The 22134-nt window shown below is 37.6% G+C and overlaps 1 protein-coding gene across 1 annotated transcript in view; it reads left to right on the top strand.

The window, feature by feature from the left end:
• Positions 1 to 22134, top strand: part of ADAM9 (ADAM metallopeptidase domain 9) — a 91720-nt gene that overhangs the window by 67685 nt on the left and 1901 nt on the right. The window contains exons 17-21 of the mRNA XM_055416634.2: positions 11349 to 11429; positions 11686 to 11791; positions 16520 to 16661; positions 18309 to 18396; positions 20795 to 20862. Of these exons, the coding sequence (XP_055272609.1) occupies positions 11349 to 11429; positions 11686 to 11791; positions 16520 to 16661; positions 18309 to 18396; positions 20795 to 20862 (485 nt within the window). The remainder of the gene's footprint in view (positions 1 to 11348; positions 11430 to 11685; positions 11792 to 16519; positions 16662 to 18308; positions 18397 to 20794; positions 20863 to 22134) is intronic.

The following is a 22134-nucleotide window of genomic DNA, read 5'->3' as shown; positions in this document are numbered from 1 at the left end:
TTATTAAATTTTTATATATACTTGGGCTTGGTTTCTGCTTTTTCTCGTCATGTCCACTGATTGGTCTGACAACTCATGTGTCAGTATTGACTTCTTTTAGTTTTTATCAGTTTTATAATGTATTTTTAATATTTGGTTATATAAATGCCCCTTCATTCTTTTTTCATAGTTTTCTTCGCTATTAATATTCATTTATTATTACAGATGAACTTGAGATCATTTTGTCAAGGTGCCAAAAAAAATTAAAAATAAAACGCTTTGGAGTTTTGGTTGGGATCAAATCAGATTTATAAATTTGTAATGGGGAAAAGTGACATCTTTACATTATTCAGTCTTCTCATAGAAGAACATGGTATGTCTCTCAATTTCTTGGGGGTTGTATTTTAAAGCTTTAGTTATAAAGCTCCTTTTCAGTTTTTTGTTATTCCTAGGTATTTTATATTTTCATTGCTATTATGAATAACACAGATTTATCTTATTATGTTTTCTAATGTTATGTTGCATTTTTAATTTGTTTTTATTGGTAAGAGAAGGTATTTTGTTTATACTTTTATTGGCTATTATTGATATTCAGAAAAATATATTCATTTGTGTATATTTACTTTGTCACCTGCCATACACTTAGTGTTACATATTTTTATTATTGTATTAGAATTTTTTAGGTAAGCTGTTATCTGTAAATGATAGAAAGTTGATTTCCTTTCTGATACTTACAGTTTGAATTTTTTTCCTGTGTAATTGCAGTCGTAAAACTTGCAGGATGATTTTAAATAATAATCATGATAGTGTACTTTGTCTTCTCCCTAACTTGACTGGGAATGTGGGCAGTCTTTCAGGGTTATATGTGATTTTGACTCTTGACTTGGGGTAGATAGTGTTTTTCATTGAATGGAGAATCCTTTTAATTGTAATTAGTAAAAAGAAAAGAACAAATAGTTTTAAAATTTTATGAGTATTTTCCAATAGCTGTTTAAATAATCACTACATATTTTCCTTTGACTTGTTCATGTACTGAGTTACGTTGATAAATTCCTTGACATTAAATTGTCTTTACAACCTGGAGCAAACACTGGTAATGTAGATTTTTTTCTCAGTCTTTGTGCTGGTGAATATACTTTTAAATTTCTGAAGCTGTCCACTTACGCTTTTTTAACTGATGAAAATTTACTCTGTGAATTTTAGTCAGTACTCTTAAATTTCACAGAAACTCAGCTAAGACTGAATTAAATCATAGCATGAAATTTACTGACTCAAACCACAGAATCAAATACAGAGCTTTGGAACCCAGAATCTCAGATAATGTTCCTGTGGTTCTTTTACTGTATCTTTCATCTTTGTTTTCCTTTGTTGTCCCCCTGCCACCTCCCCTGTGGCCAAGCCCAGCTTTATTAAAATACAATTGATACGTAACATTGTGTAAGTTTGAGCTGTACAATGTGATGATTTGATATATATTGTGAAATAATTAGCACAGTAGGATTAGTTAACATATCTGTCACCTCACATACATTTTTTTTTTGGGTGAGAACATTTTAAGATTTACTCTTACCAACTTTCAAGAATATAATACAGTATTGCTAACTGTAATCACCATGCTGAATATTAGATCCCCAGAACTTATTCATCTTATAATTGAAAGTTTATTCCATTTGACCAACATCTCTCCATTTCTCCCTTTCCCTGGCAACCACCCTTGCAATTCTCTTGAGTTCAGTTTTTTTAAAAATTCCATATATAAGTGAGATCATATGGAATTAATTTTTCTCCATCAGACTTATTTCTCCTGGTCTGAATGCCCTGAAGATCCATCCATATTGTTGCAAATGGCAGGACTGGTTGTTCAGGAGTGTGTTGTTTAATTTTCAGTTTTGTGAATTTTCCAGTTTTCCACTAGTTATACTACTGTGGTCGAAAAAGAAACCAGATAGGATTTCGATTTTCTTAAGTCTTGCTTTGTGGCCCAGCATATGGCTTATTACATGGAATGTTCTGTGTGTGCTTAAGAAAAATACATATTCTGCGGCTGTTGCATGAAATGTTCTGTATATATGTTTTGGTCTATTTCAGTCTATAGTGTTCTTCAGGTCTTCTGTTTCCTTATTACATTTCTGTATGCATCATCCTTCCAATATTGAAACTGAAGTCTCCTATACTGTTATTGTATTGCTGTCTATTACTCCTTTCAATTCTCTTACTATTTGCATTAAATATTAGATGCTCCAATATAGGGTGCATCAGTTCAGTTCAGTTGCTCAGTTGTGTCCGACTCTTTGCGACCCCATGAATCTCAGCACGCCAGGCCTCCCTGTCTATCACCAACTCCCGGAGTTTACTCAAACTCATGTCCATCGAGTCGGTGATGCCATCCAGCCATCTCATCCTCTGTGGTCCCTTTCTCCTCCCGCCCCCAGTCCGTCCCAGCATCAGAGTCTTTTCCAGTGAGTCAACTCTTCGCATGAGGTGGTCAAAGTATTGGAGTTTCAGCCTCAGCATCAGTCCTTCCAATGAACACCCAGGACTCATCTTCTTTAGGATGGACTGGCTGGATCTCCTTGCAGTCCAAGGGACTCTCAAGAGTCTTCTCCAACACCACAGTTCAGAAGCATCAGTTCTTCGGCGCTCAGCTTTCTTCATAGTCCAATTCTCACATGACCACTGGAAAAACCATAGCCTTGACTAGATGGACCTTTGTTGGCAAGTAATGTCTCTGCTTTTTAATATTCTGTCTAGGTTGGTCATAACTTTCATTCCAAGGAGTAAGCGTCTTTTAATTTCATGGCTGCAGTCACCATCTGCAGTGATTTTGGAACCCCAAAAATAAAGTCAGCCACTGTTTCCACTGTTTCCCCATCTATTTCCCATGAAGTGATGGGACCAGATGCCATGATCTTAGTGTTCTGAATGTTGAGCTTTAAGCCAACTTTTTCACTCTCCTCTTTCACTTTCGTCAAGAGGCTTTTTAGTTCTTCTTCACTTTCTGCCATAAGGGTGGTGTCATCTGCATATCTGAGGTTATGGATATTTCTCCCGGCAATCTTGATTCCAGCTAGTGCTTTTTCCAGCCCAGCATTTCTCATGATGTACTCTGCATATAAGTTAAATAAGCAGGGTGACAATATACAGCCTTGATGTACTCCTTTTCCTATTTGGAAACAGTCTGTTGTTCCATGTGCAGTTCTAACTGTTGCTTCCTGACCTGCATACAGATTTCTCAACAGGCAGGTCAGGTGGTCTGGTATTCCCATCTCTTTCAGAATTTTCCACAGTTTATTGTGATCCATACAGTCAAAGGCTTTGACATAGTCAATAAAGCAGAAATAGATATTTTTCGGAAACTCTCTTGCCTTTTTGATGATCCAGCAGATGTTGGCAATTTGATGTCTGGTTCCTCTGCCTCTTCTAAAACCAACTTGAACATCTGGAAGTTCACGGTTCACATATTGCTGAAGTCTGGCTTAGAGAAATTTGAGCATGACTTTACTAGAGTGTGAGATGCGTGCACTCGTGCAGTAGTTTGAGCCTTCTTTGGCATTGCCTTTCTTTGGGATTGGAATGAAAACTGACCTTTTCCAGTCCTGTGGCCACTGCTGAGTTTTCCAAATTTGCTGGCATATTGAGTGCAGCACTTTCACAGCATCATCTTTCAGGATTAGAAAAGGTCAACTGGAATTCTATCACCTCCACTAGCTCTTTTCGTATTGATGCTTGAAGAAAGCTGATCAGCGAAGAATTGATGCTTCTGAACTGTGGTGCTGGAGAAGACTCTTGAGAGTCCCTTGGACTGCACGGAGATCCAACCAGTCCATTCTAGAGGAGATCAATCATGGGTGTTCATTGGAAGGACTGATGGTAAAACTGAAACTCCAATACTTTGGCCACCTCATGCAATGAGTTGACTCACTGGAAAAGACTCTGATGCTGGGAGGGATTGGGGGCAGGAGGAGAAGGGGACGACAGAGAATGAGATGGATGGATGGCATCACCAACTCGATGGACATGAGTTTGAGTGAACTCCGGGAGTTGGTGATGGACAGGGAGGCCTGGCATGCTGTGATTCATGGGGTTGCGAAGAGTCGGATACAACTGAGCGACTGAACTGAACTGAACTGAACTGAAGGCCCACTTGACTTCACATTCCAGGATGTCTGGCTCTAAGTGAGTGATCACACCATTGTGATCATCTGGGTCATGAAGATCTTTTTTGTACAGTTCTTCTGTGTATTCTTGCTACCTCTTCTTAGTATCTTCTGCTTCTGTTAGGTCCATACCATTTCTGTCCTTTATCGAGCCCATCTTTGCATGAAATGTTCCCTTGGTATCTCTAATTTTTTTGCAGAGATCTCTAGTCTTTCCCATTCTGTTGTTTTCCTCTATTTCTTTGCATTGATTGCTGAGGAAGGCTTTCTTATCTCTCCTTTCTATTCTTTGGAACTCTGCATTCAGATGCTTATATCTTTTTTTTCTCCTTTGCTTTCACTTCTCTTCTTTTCACATCTATCTATCTGTAAGCCCTCCCCAGACAGCCATTTTGCTTTTTTGCATTTCTTTTCCATGGGGATGGTCTTGATCCCTATCTCCTATACAGTGTCAGGAATCTCCGTCCATAGTTCATCAGGCACTCTATCTATCAGATCTAGTCCTATCAGGGACCTGCCTCGATATGGCCCAGGGTATCCTCTGGATGAGTGGCGTCGGCGTCAGCAAGAGAGAGAGAGAAAGAGAGAGACAGATAGGGGCTGATGATTCCTTGGTTTATGCAGGAAGCCAATAAAACCCCAGCATGGGGTTTACTCTGTTTACGTAGGTCGCAGGCGCCCTCTTGAATCACTGGAGGCACCCCACCAGGGCACCTCCTCGAGTGGGTCTTAGAAGCCCAGGCAGATAAGTAAATGCAGAGGGCCCAGCGCTCTAAGGATCTCAACCAGAAAAAGGAGAATAGAGAAAAGGATGGAAAAAGAGAAAGAACGACACGGGGAGACCAAGCTTCAGTGAGCAAGGCCCAAAACTTTATTTTCCAGTGCTGCTTTTATACCCTTAGTTGTGCACATAAAAAATAGAGAAAGGGAGGTATAGAGTCACGCCAAAATCACGTGGGGTTAGCAGTCTTGACCCTTATCAGGATAAGGACTTATTTTTGTATGTCTCGTGATATACAAAAGTTTTAGGTGGTTTACATCATCTTCTGGCCAGGAGGCCTGCTAACAGTTTATGGCCCTCTCTCCTAACAAAGGTTAGTTAGCTGGAAAAAGGTTTATATTCTTTTAAGGTGATTTTCCTAAAATCAGGCCCTATTCTCCAAAGACACATGACAAAGTTACATTCCTATAAGGCAAGGGTATAGTGAGCTACAAGAAAGGAATTTATTAACTTAAGATCTGATGTGGTTAAATCAAAGGCTACTACTTATTTTCTCTATATGTAATTAATATATTTCCAAGGATACAATAGATAGAGGAAACTTTGCAACAAGCATTGATTCAACAATGAAATCTTTTTTAGTACTATTCTAATGATTTTAACTTCTTCAACAAATTCCAGTATTTTAGAATATTAGGCTTTCTGTCCTTGCATGGCTGGGAGGCTGTAAACAGTCACATTCATAGTTGTAAGAGCCCGGACAAACTTGTCATGCAAGTTAGCAAGCTTATCAGAGGGGCTTGGATTGGAGCACTCCTATTAAGCCGAGGAGAACTTTTTAACTACAGCTCTGAATTAATGTTTTCAGAGAAAGGTGGTTGGGGGGAAGCCCCCATAAATATTAGAGGACTTGGTAAGAGGCGCAAGATAGCAAGGCAGTCAGACTCCGGTTTTCTTTGGGGTAGATGCTCGGGTAAGTCCAGGGGGTTCCTCGAGTCCTGATTAGCCTTTGCCCATCAGGCCTCTTCCCCAATTGACCTTTGCCACGGGTAGGATTTCCCTCGCTGGCTCCCGGCATAGTCCCTTAAATCTATTTCTCACTTTCACTGTATAATCATAAGGGATTTGATTTAGGTCATACCTGAATGGTCTAGTGGTTTTCCCTACTTTCTTCAGTTTAAGTCTGAATTTGGCAATAAGGAGTTCGTGATCTGAGCCACAGTCAGCTCCCGGTCTTGTTTTTGCTGACTGTATAGAGCTTCTCCATCTTTAGCTGCAAAGAATATAATCAATCTGATTTCAGTGTTGACCATCTGGTGATGTCCATGTGTAGAGTCTTCTCTTATGTTGTTGGAAGAGGGTATTTGTTATGACCAGTGTGTTCTCTTGGCAAAACTTTATTAGCCTTTGCCCTGCTTCATTCCGTATTCCAAGGCCAAATTTGCCTGTTACTCCAGGTGTTTCTTGACTTCCTACTTTTGCATTCCAGTCCCCTGTCATGAAAAGGACATATTTTTGGGTGTTAGTTCTAAAAGGTCTGGTAGGTCTTCATAGAACCGTTCGACTTCAGCTTCTTCAGCGTTACTGGTTGGGGCATAGACTTGGATTACTGTGATATTGAATGGTTTGCCTTGGAAACGAACAGAGATCATTCTGTTGTTTTTGAGATTGCATCCAAGTACTGCATTTATATACTTGTCATTGTTATATACTCTTGATGAATTGACCCCTTTATCAGTATATAGTAACCTTCTCTGTCACTTGTGATTGAGTTTGTCTGAAAGTGTATTATATGTGATATAACTGTTGCTCCTCCTGTTCTCTTTTGGTTACTATTTGCATGGAATATCTGTTTCCATCTCTTTACTTTCAACTGGTGCATATCATTAAAGTTAAAGTGACTCTCTTGTGGGCAACATATTGTTAGATTTTTTTTCTTTTTCTTTTTAATACATTCAATCACTTTCTCTCTTTTCTTTTAGGAATTTAGTTCATTTATGTTTAATGTAACTATTGATAGGTAAAGACTTGTTTAACTGTCATTTTGTTAAATGTTTGTTGCCTGTTTTTTTTGCAGTTTTTTTTGTTCCTCCCTTTCTGTCTTGTGATATATTTTATTGTAGTGCATGCTTTGATTCCTTTCTCTTTATCTTTTGTATATCTACTATAAGTTCTTTTTTCCTTTTATTGGAACTTTATTAGTTTCCTTTGGTGGTGTCATATTTCCTTGATTTTTCCATGTAGCCTTGCATTGGTGTGTGTATTTGAAGCGGGTAAACACCTCTTCCAGTCTTTACAGAAAGGTTTCAGCTGGTAAAGACCTCCTGTCTGTTTTGTGTGCAGATGGGATTATCTATGGAATCTTAGTCTGTCTGGTTTGGAGCTGGACTCGTATCTGTCTCTAGATATGCAGTGGGATCTATGGTTGGTGAACTTTTTATCAGGAATTTGGTAGGGTATGGTTGCTAACTGGCCCCGGGGTGTATTGACCCGCCCTTTTCCGGAGGTAGCCCCAAGACACGGTCCACAGTTGGGTCCTGAAACAGCAGGCCTATTACCAATTGCATGGATGGGTGGAGCTCCTATCAGGTACCTAAGAAGGCTACTGTCTGTTCACTAATTGGGTCCCTGGATGGGCAGGACTGGTTTGTGGACTGTGATTGAAATGGACTGGAATGAAATCCCAGGATCCGTTTCATATTCTGCAGCCAAAACTGAAGTCCGTAGACCTGGTTCTTGAGGCATGGATATGCGTGTCCCCAGCGACGTACTTGGATGTGCTGGGCTGCTTCCTGACCATGGCTTGAGGGGCTGGAACTGAGCGTAGGACCAGGTCAGGATCTCATGAAGTACAGACATGACTGTCTCCTCTCTGATGTCTATTCATACAAGGGAACTAATCCTGTTGGACCAGGGTTTCACCAGCATGACCTCAGCACACCCTAATTACACACCTTCAGCTATCACCACATGTGGAATAGGGCTTCAGCATAGGTGTTTTCAGGGGAACCCAAACATTGAATGTAACAGACAGTCACTAAAATAGACTTCAGTTAATACAAGTAGAAAAATGCTCATTCTTGTTTCATGCCCATGTAGCTTTTGCTGTTGAGTTGTGCATTGTGCTCAGTGTTCTAAAGTGTAGTTTACCTCAACATGTGTACAGTTTCGTTGTTTTTGGTTTAAACATAATAGAGAAATAATTGGTCAAGGTTCTCCAGAGAACTCTGTGTGTGTGCATGCGTATGTGTGTGCATGTGTATGTGTGTGTGTGTATAAGGTTTTTTTTAAAATAAGGCATAAGCTTACACACTTATGAAAGATAACAATCCCAAGATCTGCAGTGGGCAAGTTGGAGACCCAGAAGACCTGATGGTGTACTTCCTGTTCACTGCTGCACCAGCCACCCACAAATAAAGCATGTCAGAAATCTTCTAGCTCCCCAGCTCACTCCTTACCTACTCAGGGTTCAGTGATGGGCACAACACAGGTCATGGGTGAACAGCTGGCCTGGTGATAGGGGTCTTTCACAGACACACAGGGTGTCACTTCATGAAGTCCAGGAGCATGTGATGGAGGCGACGGGCCAGAGAAGTGGGGAGAGCCTTGAGAGGCTTGTGAGTGGGAATTCCTTTCCAGCTTGATGCGGGGCTGGTTGTACAGGTGAACACACATGGGAAAGTCCTTCAAGCTGTACTTTAAGTTTAGTGCACTTCATTGTTTGTGTATTACAGCTGTGTACATTGCACCCCAAAAAAGTGAAAGTTGGAACATTTCTTCTTTGAGTTGTCCCATATCCTCCAGAACTAGGCCAGGAGGTTTCAGTGTAAATTCTCTGCTTTTGTTATAATCAAGTCTCATTTTTCAATAAATAACTCCCTATCAAAAAAAAAAAAACAAAAAAACAAAGGCTAGCGAGTTTGAGTCCCAGAAAGAGTTAACTATTTAGTCGGAGTCCAGAGGCAAGAAAAAAGAAAAAACCCAGTGTCCCAGTTAGAAGGCAGGCAGCAGGAGAAATTCTCTCTTATTTGGAGGAGGGTCAGCCTTTTAATTTTATTCATGCCATTAACTAATTGGACAAGACCAACATAAGGAGGGTAACTTGCTTTACATTTGATCAACTTATGTGTTAATCACATCCAAAAATGTCCCACAGAAACATCTAGAATAATGTTTGATCAAATATCTAGGCACCCTGTGAGCCAGTCAAGTTGATTTATGAAATTAGCATCACAGGTCCACATCTTGTTAGCTTGGGGTCCTTATGCATCTCCTTAAAATTATACATAATCTTCAACATGATAACAGTCTTTGAAATAATCTTGAAGACAATAGCATGGTCATAATTTTGCATAACATGGTAGAACTGTGTGCAACCATTGTATCTCATGTGTAACTGAAAATGCACTAAATCCTACCTTGAGGAGAAGATTAATTCTTTGGCCACTGTGTACTTTTCTTGATGTCCTGTAACTTAAATCCTGTCATGTAAAGTTAGCAATACTTAAATACTACGATATAAAGGTAATATATTGTATGTTACCTGAGGGACTAAGAGAGAGAAGAAAAAGGTATTTGGTACACATACACAAAAGCATGTTTATAACAAAATGAGGGAATGGTCATGATAATTACAGTTTTTGTTTCGGCAATATAGTTATAGCTGATGTTTCATATGTTTTTTGTTTTTGGCCGCACCCTGTGGCTTATGGTATCTTAGTTCCCCAGCCAGGGATCGAACCCATGCTTCCTGTATTGGAAGCACGGAGACTTTACCACTGGACCACTACACTAGGAAAGTCCCTATAGCTGGTATTTTTTAACTGTCTTCTTCCTTAATTCTTTATTGTCTTTGTTTTCAGCAAGGACTTCAGCTGATTAGGATTCTTTACTCGGCAGGATGCTATAAAACCTTCATTTCTGAAGGCTCTGGACTGTTAGTAGTCCTGTTAGGACTGGGTGGTTATAGTTTTCTGCTGGTCTTTATAATGGTCATACTAGGAAACTACCCCAAGGGATCTCCTATATTCCACACATACTCTTCCTTATTCCATTGTGGAGTAACAGTCCAGTTTTCCCTTGGGAATGGATCAGTCACGTCAGCCCACAGTAAGTCTCTTCTTTATCTGTTTGTTCAGAGGCATGAGGAATCTGAAGTGAGTGGGTGGCAGTCTTAACTTCCAGTTCAGTGGAATCACTGACGTGTTTCCTGATGGAAGCATTCTTCCCTCTAGAATTAAGACTTCTAGATTAACTATAGAGCATAAAGTCTTGGGAGCAGGGAGCAAATATTTTGCTAGTGGGTCACTAAGAGAAATAGTGAGTGGTGCCACTCCACTTCCATGCCTTGATTCCTGGACCTCTGTCTTATACAGGCAGACACATAAAAGTAATCATTACATTCAGTTAAAACAAGTTATTGCAAGTTCAGAGTGAAAATATGAATTGGAGAAAAACCTATAAAAGATGCTGGATTGCAGTATTCATTTATCCCGTTTGCCTGCCAGTTTCTCTCAAAATGTAAAGGAACTAATTAGGGAATAGATTCCAAACTGTGAAGTATATGAGATTGCATCAGTAGATAAAAGTTTCGACAGGTTTTGAAAATTTGAAAGAGGAAAGAAAGTAGTTTGTAACCTACAACTTACAGTGCAGACTGACAGAGTATGAGCAGAGAGCCTGTATCTTAGCCTGGCAGAACCCTAAACAGATTGGTGATTTGGAAACAATGGTTATAGCTGAGAGGGGTGGGGGGAAACACGATATTGAAAATACATTTAGTCGACTGCTGGAGAAGCTAGTCCTTCTTCTTTCTGTCTGCTTTTCCTGTCTTGTCAACAAAGCAACGAGTTGGCCTGTTACCCTAGGAGCAGATTGGAGATGAGAAGATAAGACTTTTGATGTTAGTTGGTCATCCTCCTAGGAGATGTCCGTCTCCCTGTCCTAACCCTAGTACACTGTTCATCTTCATGCATATATAATTGACCTCTATCTAGATTTACTGTTATATAAAGTTGGAGGATTTTGTGAGGAAGTTGAACAGAAAGACTGAAACAGAAAAATGAGAGAAAAGGTAAACAGCTGCAAGGGTAAAGTAAAGATTTTAAAATCCAATTAATCTAAATCTCTAAAGAAAGAAAACATAAATGAATAGTGGTGGAGTTTCAGAGCCTTTTCTATAGTAGTGGAATTATCTCTGTCTGATTTGAAAAAATCCATTTGTGAATATTTTACTTTAGATTTTCACATGTATATTTGTATAGAAGGGTAGATGATAGTTTTGTTTTAGGCCTTTGTGTCATCTTTGTCCTTTTTGATTTTTAGTTCTATGTCAGTTAATTTCATCAAATACGCAGTACGGGAATTAACTATTCCTTAAAAGTATGAAAGAATTCACCAATGAAATCATCTACACCCAGGTCTTATTTTACCCCTGGCTAGTTTACTAATGTGTTCAAGTTTTCTTTACTCATTACTTCTTTTTCTTTCAGATCTGTAAAAATTTTGCATGTGTAAATGCTTCTGTTCTGAATTATGACTGTGACATTCAGGAAAAGTGTCATGGACATGGGGTAGGTAATAGTCTTTTTTGGTTTGTTCACGAAAGTGGTGCTTGAATAATGAGAGTTCTCGGTGAGGATTCTCAGTGAGATTTCTTAAGGTTTTTAGATATTGGGGAATTTAGATAACCTGATAAATTCTTCATTCTTAAAAAGAATGTCTATGGATTTGCATGAATTTAGTCTTTTCTCTTGGTTTCTATCCTTGAGTTCATGATTTAGAATGTCATTCACAATTAACGAAAGTGGTGTTTTGATTGTTTTGAAGGTATGTAATAGCAATAAAAATTGTCACTGTGACAACGGCTGGGCTCCCCCCAACTGTGAGACTAAAGGATACGGAGGAAGTGTGGACAGTGGACCTACGTACAACGGCAAGTAGTATAGAGGAAAATGGGTGTGATCTCTCTGTGGTCCATGTCAGAAATTGGGCATCCTTGTGCCTTCCCCTCACTTCCCACATCAGTTATCTGTTTGTGTCTTTATATTTAAAGTGGATTTCTCATAGGCAGCGTTTAGCTGGGTCTTCGGTTTTTTTTTAACTCGGCCAGTTTCTGCCTTTTAGTTGAGTTGTTTTGGCCAATTATAGTTTGTTTAATTATTGATCTGCTTGGGTTTAAATCTAACATAATGATATTTTTCTATCACAGTCTCCCTTCATATGATATTGTGCCATTTCAGGATGCTTCCATTTCTCTCCTCCTGGCTTTTGTACTGTATTATCATACCATATATGTTTTAAACCTATAATACATTGTTATCACTTTTGCTTTAAACAGTTGATTATTTTTAAAAGAAATTTAGATAATAGAAAAGGTCTTTATATTTACCCACATAGTTACCATTTCTGGTGCTCTTCTTTTTTGTGTAAAGTCAGATTTCCATGTGGTATCATTCAGTTTCTGCTTGAAGGACTTCTTTTCACCAGTGAGAAATTTACTTTTAGCTTTCTTATATCTGAACAGGTCTTCATTTTGCCTTCCTTCTTGAATAATAACTAGGTAAAAGAATTCTAAGGTGACAGTTTATACCCCTTTTACTTCTTCAAAGATGTTCCTGCATTGTCTTCTGACTTGCATTGTTTTTCCTGAGAAATCTGTCATCTTCTTTTTGTCTTCTGTTTGTAGTTTCTTTTTACCCTCTGGTTGCTAATAAGATTTTATCTCTGATTTTTAGTGTTTGATTATGTTGTGCTTGGGGTTTCTTAAACTTTCTGGATTTGTGCTTTTTTCTTGAAATTTGGGAAGTGTGGTCATTATTTCTTCAAATATGTTTTCTTTCTTCTTCTTCTCCATCCCTCAGGGACTCCAGTTACATGTATATTTGGCTATTTGGAGTTCTTTCACTTCTCAGTGTTTTGCCTTGATTAAAAAGTTCTTTATTCTTTGTGTTTAATTTTGGATAGTTTCTATTATTATTCTTCAAGTTTACTCTTCTTCTCTGATGTCTGATCTGCTATTAAGTCCATCCAGTGTATTCTTTATCTTTGATGTTGAAGTTTTTATCTCTAAAAGTTCTATTTCTCCCTCCCCTTTCTTTTCCTTACCCTCTGTCTTTCTTCCCCTTTCTTTGCCTGCCTTTTCTCTTCTCTCCCTCCCCCTCCCTTCCTCCCTTTCTTTCTTCTTTCCTTCCTTTTTTGTCTCTACGTAGCATGTTCAGTCTTTAGCTTCTTGAACATGTAGAATACAGTTATAGTAATATCTAATATCTTTGTCTACTAATTCTGTCACCTCTGTCATTTCTTAGTTTTTATGAATTAATCTTCTCCTCATTTGGGTCGTATTTTTTATGCTCCTTTGCATGTCTTATAATTTTTTTATTGAATTCCAGAAACTGTAAATTTTGCCTGTTGGATATTAGGTATTTTTGGATTTCTGCTGATGAGCTTTGGATGTAAGCTTAAGTGGGCTTAAGTTACCTGGATGTAGTATGGTCCTTTAGAACCTTTTTTAAAGCTCTTTTGGGGGGGACCTGAGCAGCATTTAGCCTCGGATTGATTTTTCCCCATTAACTGAGGCAAACCCTTTCTGTTTATTCTATTCAATGCTGTTAAAATTAACTATGGAGTTTTCCACTAAAATGGTAGGAACAGGCATTCTTTCTAGTCCTATGTGAGTTGTGTGTGGAGTTTGTTACCACTAATCCTTTCAGGGGATTCTTTCTCTGGCTTTAGCTGATTTCCTTACATGCGTCCATTGATCGGTTGTCAACTGAGTATCTGAGGGGAACCCTCTGCAGATCTTTCACGTTTTGTCTGTGCAGCTTTCTCCCTTCTGGTACTTCGCCTGTTGACTCTAGTTATCTTGACTTCTTCCTCAACCAGAATCCATTCCTCACCTCAAGGAAACCACTGGAGTTTGCTTAAGTTCCCACACCTCTCATCACAATCTGTTAACTTTCCCTCGGCAGCAAACTGGGGCAATTGTAGAGCTCACCTTGTAAAGCCCTAAGGGATCACTGCTCTTCATTGCCGTATGTCCAATGTTGTGAAAACCATTGCTTTAAATATTTTCCCTGGTTTTCTGGTTGCTATAGCTACCAGGATAAATCTGGCCCCTGTTACCCCATTTTGGCTAGAAGTGGAAGTCAGAACTATACATTTTAATTCATTGGTGGCTTATGTCATAACTTGACTTAGCTGTTATCTAATTATTTGACATTTAGGTTGTTTCTAAGTTCTTGATATGCACTGATGACATTGTAGTGTACATCTTAATACTTAACACATTTTTCCCAACTGAAGTATAAATTGCCATAATGAGATTATTAGATTGAAGGGTATAATCCTTTTTCTGGTTCTTGATAAAAATTCCAAATGAGGTTGTGTAATGCCACTGACAGTATGAAGGTGCCAGTTTTAATATAACCTGGCCAGTGTTGCTTTAAATTTTGTCTTTTTCTTATTAGATATAAAATGATATATCAAATTGGCTTTAAGTTTTCATTTTTTGTTTTTAATTGTGTTGAGTATTTTATGTAGTTTCATATAACTTTTAAAACAAAGTTTTGGTACTTCTACAAATTTAAAATTAGGATTATTTCATAGTTTACCACTTATGTTCATATTTACTGTATTCTTTCACTGAAGAATATGAAGCAGACAAAATTAATGTTAATTAATTAATTTTTAAAATTATAAGACTTAAAGTCCATAAGCCACAAAAAATAAGATTGATAAATTTAGCTACCTTGGAATAATAAAATTATGCATGGAGAAAAGCATTGTACCATAGGACAAATGACAAAATGGGAAAAATATTGCCAGCTTATATCATAGACAAAACTTTTCTCCCTAATAGATAAAGGACTTTTAGAAACTGAGAAGAAAAAAAAAAAAACCTGATGGACCAATAGAAGAATAGTCAAAGGACTGAGAAGAAAAAGAAATACAGTATTTCCTTAAACATGAAAAGTTGCTCAAATCATGGTATAAAAAGAGAAATCCAAATTAAAATCATATAAGATATAAGTTTTCACCTGCCAGTTTGGCAAAAATGCAGTAGTTTGACTCTATGGGTGAGGTTGTGAGGAATTCTTGTACATTCCTGGCTAGCATGCTAACTTTTGAAGAAACTTTATTTTATTGAAATATAGTTGATTTACAATGTTGTGTTAATTTCTGCTATACAACAAAGTGATTCAGTTATACATATATAAATATATACATTCTTTTTATGTTATTTTCCATTGTGATTTATCACAGGATATTGAATATAGTTTCCTGTGTTATATAGTCAGTTCAGTTCAGTTGCTCAGTTGTGTCCGACTTGTTGCAGCCCCATGGTCTGCAGCGTGCCAGGCTTCCCTGTCCCTCACCAGCTCCTGGAGCTTGCTGAAACTCACGGCTATTGAGTTGGTGATGCCACCCAACCATCTCATCCTCTGTCGTCCCCTTCTCCTCCTGCCTTCAGTGTTTCCCAGCATCAGGGTCTTTTCTAATTAGTCAGCGCTTTGCATCAGGTGACCAAAGTATTGGTGTTATATAGAAGGACCTTGTTTATCCAGTGTATATATAATAGTTTGCATCTGCTAATCCCAAACTCCCAATCCATTCCTCCCCCTCCTCCTATCCCTCTTGGCAACCAGAAGCCTGTTCTCTGTGTCTGTGAGTGAGTGTGTTTCTGTTTTGTAGATAAGTTCATTTCTGTTATATTTTAGTTTCCACATATAAGTGATACCATATGGTATTTGTCTTTCTCTTTCTGACTTACTTCACTTAGTATGATAATCTCTAGGTCCATCCAGGTTGACGCAAATGGCATTATTTCATTCTGTTTTATAGCTAAGTTGTATTCCATGGTATTCAAGTACCACATCTTTACTTATCCATTCATCTGTCAGTGAACATTTAGATTGTTTCCATGTCTTGGCTATTGTGAATAAAGCTGTCAAGAATATAAGGGTGCATGTACCTTTTTGAATTATAGTTTTGTTTGGATATATGGCGTGCTAACTTGTAACTACCCCTGTGGTAGACAAGTTGATGATGCCTTTAAAAAAACGATGAGTGCATTTACCCTCTGATAATGTCAATTCTACTTTTGGGAAATTATTCTATAGGTACATCTGTGTGATATGATGTGTATACAAGGCTATTCATTGTAATATGTTTTTGTAATAGCAGAGATTAGAAAAATGAAAGTGTTAGTAGGTACTCACTAACTGAATAAACTACAGGGCATCCTTGCAATAAAGTTTTGTATAGCTGTACAGAAAAAGAGGTGGTGCACTGTGTATGGTTTGGGAAGGTATGTAGTATGGCTAAGTGAAAAATAACATGTGGAATGGCATTTATGCCATGCTACCTTTTGTGTAAGAAAGGTTCACTATAAAACATATTTTGTTCTTGTTTATCTTTGCATGAAGAAACAGTGTAAGATTATAGAAGAAATTAATAAAAGTGTAGTTACCTTTAGGAAGGCAGAAATGAAGTGGGTTAGCAGGAGGAGTCAATAAGACTTCTCAGTGTTTCTCAGTTGATATCAGAGTGACTTTTGAACAATGTGAAAATGAATGTAAAATATGTCATCATCTAGTATGTTTTAGTTAATACAAGTTAACTTCTAATTTAATTATCATTAATATAAACTCCTTCTCTCTAGAAAAGAATACTGCCTTGAGGGACGGACTCCTGGTATTCTTCTTCCTAATTGTTCCTCTTATTGTATTGGCTGTTTTTGTCTTCATTAAGAGAGACCAGCTACGGAAAAGCTACTGCAGAAGGAAGCGACCACAGACAAATGAGTACTTAGATTATTTTTCTTTTAAATTCTTACTAAGTAATTTAATTATGTATGATGATAATCATATCATAGAAGATAGTTTAAAACTAGGATTCTAGTTTATCTCTCTGTTCTTTTGACGTGATGAGCAGGAATTAAAGGGTAAGTGGTGACTCAGCCACCTCTTAAAATCGTGAGGGAAAAGGGTTATGATGACACCAACCTGTATACTACTGAAAATGGACCCTAGGCTTCATTTTACTTGACTTTGATTTCTGATAGTGGGGTAAGTAGAATTTGGGGCTACAACTTCTGATTTGCACGCCATTAAATTTTTTTCTTCCTTGTCTATTTCCAGTATCAGTTCTCCTAGAAGTATTCTTCAAGTCTGTTTTGAAAACAGATTTTATGAATCATCAGCTTTTAAGAAATAATCTTTGATGGAAGAAAGGGTTGTCATAATTCAGACACCAGACATTTCTAGTCTACATGTTGGACTCTTGTACTGCTGTCTCTCAACAATCATTTCTAATACGTTGGCATTGGAGTATAGCATGTGTTAGCATGGACCTTGTAGTCAGACCTAAATTCAAGTTCTAGCAAAGCTATCATTTGCTAGAATTATGAACAGAAATAATAAGTATCTGAGCCTTGGTTTACATCCTTTGCAATGAGAATAATAATATTACCTATCTCTGGAGGGCTTCATGTGAGGATTAAATAAGAAAATATTAACAAATAAAACCCATAGTACAATGCAGTTACTTAATAGCCAGTTTTTATTATGGTAATGATTCCAAAATGTCCGTATCTTGCCTGGAATGCTCACCTTTACTTCATTGCCCTGTTTCTCACTTACCTCACTTAAAAACTGCGTAATATTTTCCTAGAGAATCCTCATGTTAGCTTTATTTTTTTAATGTGCTCTAAAACAGATGTAGATTTCTTTTTGTTTTTAAAATATAGTTTATTGAGACAGATGCCTCTACCTCCTTTTTTTTGACCACATTGAGTGGTTTGGCAGGATCTTGATTCCCTAAGCAGGGATTGGGCCCTTGGCAATGAAAGCACCAAGTCCTAACCACTGGATTGCCAGGGACTTCCCCAGATTTATCTTTCTATCCTTTCTTTCTCTTAACTTTCTTTCACACTTCAGACTGACCAATCCATGTAGATAATTCCCCAGTCTGCATCTCTGAAATTTTAGTTTCATAGCTATAGCTGTCTCCTGTACCTAGTTTACTTACTATCCTTTTGGCAATGTCTAACTCTTAGCTGACATCTTTCCAGCCAGCTTGTTTTGCTTCTCTTGGACTTCCTAATATTCAGAGTAACTACTTTAGACCTAAGAATATTATTTTACTAGTCTCTGATTTCAGGAATACTTGAGTTTGAGAACACTGGCCTGATTGTCTAAATTATTTCTTAGTATTTCAGTTTATTTAATTGTAAAATGAGATTAATAAAACTTTCTAGTACTCTAAAGATTAAAACTGGATGAGAACTGTTAAAAATGCCATACGAATTTTAGCTGCTGTCATGATCATCACCACCACCACTACCAGAATCATTCTTCTGTATGTGGGAAAATACAAGTCTGTGTATTAATACTGTGTCATGTAGAAATGTCTTAATCTTAATTTAGCTCAAAAGTAATTGTATCTTTCAGATCAGGTGGCAAAAATCAAGCAAAAGATTCTAGACAGCCAGGAAGTGTTCCTGGACCTGCTTCTTCAGTGACTCCTCCCAGAAATGTTGTAAGTTTAAATAAAAATTTCTTTTCCTTTATTATATTATGGTACCACACTTTTAGGGCATTCGTTTTCACTGTTGATATTATATTACATAAATTCCACACAGTTTAAAAATCCATTTTTCTTTTACCAGTTTCCAGTTGTTCATTATTACAAATAAAACTGAGATGAACATTCTGTATGTTATTCATGCATGTGTGTGAATTCTAGGGTGGTACTAGTACAGTGGTTACTATCCACATGTGGCTATTTAAATTTTATGTTATATTAAATAAACTTAAGAATTCTATTCCTCACTGATATTTTTGATGCTCAATAGATCACTTGTGGCCACTATTGTAGGGGCACCATAGGCATAGAATGTTTCCATCGTTATAGAAAATTCTATTAGAGAGCTCTGATATAGGGATATACCAAAGTTAAATTGCTGGGTTGAAAGATATTTGAATATTTACTTGAAAATGTCAAATTGTTTTCCGAAAGGATTATACCATTGGGTGATTGCATTGTCAGTGGTGTATGAGCATTCCTGTCAAAGTAAATTTTGGCAGCATTTGGTCCTGTCAGACTTTTAAAGTCTTTCCAATTATGAGGAGGTTAAATGATTAGATATCCTTCTAAAATGGAAGGATATGTATGGAATCTCCCTGTTCTTGTTATGCCCTTTTCCCTTAACCATAAGTCTTGGGGATTTTTCCATATTTCTGCATATTTAAGATGATCACACAGTCCCTACATATACAAGTTAGAAATTATGTAACGTATAATTTTTTGTCTTTGACCTTTTTTTTGCCTTTTGAAAATTGTTGTAAAATATACATGCGATAAAAGTTGCCATTTTGACCATTTTTAAAATGGTGTTCAGTGGTGTTAATTACATTCACAGTGTTGTGTAATCATCACTGCTGTCTGTTTCTAAAACTTTTTCTTTACCCCAGACAGACACTCTGAACCCGTGAAGCAGTAGTTTCCCATCCCTGATGCCCCCACTGTTCTACTTTGTAAAAACTGAGATAAAATAGACATATCACAGGCTTCCTTTGTGGCTTAGCTGATAAAGAATCTGCTTGCAATACGGGAGACCTGGGTTTGATCCTTGGGTTGGGAAGATCCCCTGGAGAAGGGAAAGGCTACCCACTCTAGTATTCTGGCCTGGAGAATTCCATGGACTGTATAGTCCAGGGGGTTGCAAAGTTTTGGACACAACTGAGTGCCTTTCACTTTCACTTTCAGACATATCACATTATATAAGTTTCAGGTGTACAACATGGTTCAATATTTGTATACAATATGAACACCACAGTAAGTCTCATTAACATCCATTGTTGTACATAGTTACACATTTTTTTTCTTTGTGGTGAGAACTTTTAAAATTTATTCTCTTAGCGGTTTTCAAATATGCAATGACGTATTATTACCTATAGTCACCATGCTGTACCTTCTATCCCTATGACTTATTTTATAACTAGAAGTTATTATCTTTTACCTTCATCTGTTTTTACCCATCTCCAATCAGTTCTCTGTATCTCAGCATTTGGTGTTTTTTTATTTTTAGATTCCACATATAAATGAGATCATACAATATTTGTCCTTCTCTGTCTGACTCATTTCACTTAGCCTGAATGCCTGTAGTCCGTCCATGTTGTCACAAATGGCAAGATGTTGTTTTGTTTGGTGGTTGAATAATATTCGTATATATGTACATGTGTTTGCCATAGATGGACCCTTAGACTCTTCCATATGTTGGCTATCATAATTAATGCTACAATGAACAGGAGGCACAGATAATTATACAAGTTAGTGTTTCATTTTCTTTGGATAAATACCCAGAAGTAGAATTACTGGATCATGTGGTGGTCATGTTTTCAATATTTTGAGGAACCTCCATACTGTTTTCTATGGTAGCTGTACCAATTTACATTCACATCAACGGTGCACAAAAGTTCCCGGTTTTCCACATCAAAATCAAGGGTATTTGAAAATTGGTGATGGACAGGGAGGCCTGGCGTGCTGTGATTCATGGGGTCGCAAAGAGTCGGACACGACTGAGCGACTGAACTGAACAGTACCAGTTAGGTACTGTGTACGTTTGGCAATACATTTTTGGAAGGTTTTACTTAAAATATATTGACCTAGGAAATATTAATATGTTACGTTTTAACTAATGGAGTTGATCAGGGCCAAGATAACACTTTGTTATTATTGAATTTAAAACCTATAGCTTAAAAGGATTAAATATTCCACACTCAGTAGCAAAGATATGTTGAATAAGAAAAATATTTTAAATGTTAAGATTATAAGTCATCTATTTATTGATTTTTAAATAGATTATTTTTATGTGGAAAATTAGAAAATATATTAATGAGTGCATTGTGGTAATAACTTTTTTTTTCCTTTTTAGCCTATACAGACAAACAGATTTCCGGTACCAACATATGGAGCCAGGCAGCCTCAGCAGTACCCATCAAGGTCTGAAGTGAATTCACTTAGATTACTTGATCAGGATAGAACCCAGGGTTAATGTCTCAATAGTTCCTTTGTATTTTAATTTAATTTAGGACACAGTATTTATTGCCAACAGTATAGATAGAGCACAGTTTGCAGAAAAGCTTCTAAGAGGCTTTATTTAAGTTTTGTCATATTAATACAATGTCAGAATGAAATTTTATTTTATTAAAAAAATTTTTTTAAAAATTTATTTATTTTAGTTGGAAGCTAATTACTTTATATTATTGTATTGGTTTTGCCATACACTGACATGTATCTTCCCCGGGTGTATATGTGTTCCCCATCTTGAACCCCCCTCCCACCTCCCTCAGAATGAAATTTTAAAGATGCCCCAACAAGATACTGAACAGCTGCTGTAGCCTCTAGTATCCATAAGATTCAGAAGCAAGGACCTTTATAATAACCAGCAATGGCAACTCACATAGGTTTGACCAGACCTCCCATTAAGAACAGCTAGAAAAGCTAGACAATATAAGGAAATATGAAGGCATTGGAAAACTACTAAAGAAATGAAGGATTATTTTTAAGGTCCAGGAGAGGAAGGCATTCCAGAGATGACCTCAGCTTTTGGGACCATTTTTCTATCCTAGATTGTCCCTGTTCTGCATGGGCGAGGATAGAAAGCTGAGGAGAGCTTTCAAACAAACTAGGGCTGAGGGGACAAAAACTGGAGCCCTGCCAGGGAGATGGTACCCTAGCAAACATCCCAGGCTTTGTGTTGCGACCCAGGGGCAAGGTGAATCAGACCCTCGACTTATTTCCTACAGGTTTGGTTGTTTTCTTTCACTGTTTGCCCCCAATTTAAAATAGCTTAGTTGGTAAAGAATCCTCCTGCAGTGCAGGAGACGCTGGTTTGATTCCTGGGTCACGAAGATCCACTGGAGAAGGGATAGGCTACCCATTCCAGTATTCTTGCTTCCCTGGTGGCTCAGCTGGTAAAGAATCCACCTGCAATGCAGGAGACCTGGGTTCGATCCCTGGGTTGGGAAGATCCCCTGGAGAAGGGAAAGGCTACCCACTCCAGGATTCTGGCCTGGAGAACTCCATGGACTGTATAGTCCATGGATTGCAAAGAGTTGGACATGACTGAGCAACTCACTTTCACTATCTCAATTTAAAAAGCTTGATATACAAGAAAAGAAAATGGACTCAGAGGGTATCCAGTTAATAGAGTTTATTAGGTACAGACTTTAACTATGATGATCATATCACAGAATTAATAGTCAAGATTGA

This window comes from Moschus berezovskii, chromosome 26, assembly GCF_049115385.1.
Source record: "Moschus berezovskii isolate FMDL1 chromosome 26, NW_MosBer_1.0, whole genome shotgun sequence".
Classification (NCBI taxonomy): Eukaryota; Metazoa; Chordata; class Mammalia; order Artiodactyla; family Moschidae; genus Moschus; species Moschus berezovskii.
The sequence above is the reverse complement of the archived record's forward strand: the minus strand, read 5'-3'. Positions and strand labels throughout refer to the sequence as shown.